At 58.9% G+C, this 1,642-nt stretch overlaps 1 protein-coding gene across 1 annotated transcript in view; it reads left to right on the top strand.

The window, feature by feature from the left end:
- The first annotated feature begins 207 nt into the window (after positions 1-207).
- LOC103608099 (NKG2D ligand 1-like) overlaps positions 208-1,642 on the top strand; it is a 3,560-nt gene continuing 2,125 nt past the window's right edge. Inside the window, exon 1 of the mRNA XM_008592541.1 lies at positions 208-217. Within this exon, the coding sequence (XP_008590763.1) occupies positions 208-217 (10 nt within the window). The remainder of the gene's footprint in view (positions 218-1,642) is intronic.

The following is a 1,642-nucleotide window of genomic DNA, read 5'->3' as shown; positions in this document are numbered from 1 at the left end:
TGCTGCCGCCGCAGCCCGACTGTCCCCACGCGGCGCCGGCCGGTGAGTTCGGGGCTGGAACTTAAGGGAGGACGACAAAATTGGGGGAGGGTGTCGGAGGACGGATCCTTCGGCACGCGCCGCCACCTCCCCGGTCCCCTCCACCGGCTCCTTCCAGCCGCGTCCGCGTCCCCGAGACTGGTTCTCGCCCCCCTCCAAGCAGACGCGATGAAAAGAGGCGAAAAATTAAAGTTAGGAGGACGGGGGAGGGTAAGAGGGCTGGACAGGGTGACAGGGTCGGCGGGAAGCGCTGTGAAGGCCGCACAGCCCCACTCCTGCCCTGGGAAGTGGGATTTGGAGCCACGGGGAACGGGGCGCGCTGAGGACCAGGGAGTGATCCCGCAGGGACGCGACCACAGACACCCCAAAACCCTCCGGAACAAACCCTCCAGCACTCCAGGGCTCTTTGTCCTTAGAATTCCCACCACTTTGCCATCAGATCAGCACACACATTCCCGGGGTCACCGGCCTCTTCCCACCCGATCCCCTACTATTTATTGAGCCACCACCCAGCTCACCATGTTTACTCCCGTCTCACCCCGACCCCAGGCACCCACAGGCCTCCTTCACCTTCCTACCCTACAGGGCCCTAACCACCTCCTCCCCCGGCTGGTGCCTTATCCCTTCCCTGAGGACACACCCCAGCAAACACCTCCAGCCACACTTACAGAAGCTAATGTAGGGGGCACCATGGCCCCACAGATGACCCTGGGATGATTGTGGGTGGGGACACCTACTTCTACCCCGTGGTCCAGGACCCACCTGTTCTGCCTCTTGGGAAGACTGGCATCCTACATAACAGTCATTGATTAGGCAGTAGTCGGCAAACTTTTTTTTTTATAAAGGGCAGACAATAAATAGTTTCTTCTTTACAGGCCATTGGGTATCTGTGTCTGTGACAAGTACTGTGTCTCTGGAGTGCAAAAACAGTCAAAGACAACATGCAGTGAATGGAGAACCAGATTTGGCCCAAATTTTCTGATCCCAGATTTACTGTAACTGTGGCACCAGCTGCTGGTGTCCAATACCATAGGGGATCTTCTCCACATGGTGCCTGAGCTGCCAGTTTGAGTCAGAAGTGGGTCCTGTCCTGCCTGTGGCTTTTGGGTGGTGGATGTAACAGGAAAGCAGTCCTATGGTCTGGGGCCTCTGCTCCCCTCCTTTGCTGTTGAGTGGACATTCCCTGAAGCCACAGGTGTGAGCAGAGGGTGAGGTGCTGGAGCAACAAAGCTGTGTCCTGGGCATCGGGGCCAACACCTCCTGCAATCCTGGCCTTTTCCTCCCATAGCAGGCCTGGCCCCTCCCTGGCAAGCTCATGTGCTGACGGGTGTGGCCCTGGCCTGGTGAGCAGAGGGGAGGTGGCCATGTCCGGGGACATGTGGTTTCTTCCCAGGCAGAGGCCACCCCCTCCTCCTCAGACAAGAGCCTTTACGTGAGGGAGGGACAGCCCAGGAAGGGGCGCTGCTTGCTGTGCCAGCCCAGCCCTTCAGAGGGACTCTCTTGGTCTCACAGGGATTGGGTGGCAGGGGTGTCAATGGCTCCTTTCTCCCCTCCCCAACCCTCACCTGCGTTTTTCCACCACAGACGCTCACTCCCTTTGCTA

The sequence above is a fragment of the Galeopterus variegatus genome, unplaced genomic scaffold (genome assembly GCF_000696425.1).
Source record: "Galeopterus variegatus unplaced genomic scaffold, G_variegatus-3.0.2 Scaffold8010, whole genome shotgun sequence".
In the NCBI taxonomy this organism is placed as follows: Eukaryota; Metazoa; Chordata; class Mammalia; order Dermoptera; family Cynocephalidae; genus Galeopterus; species Galeopterus variegatus.
This window is presented reverse-complemented; position numbering and strand designations above follow the sequence as displayed.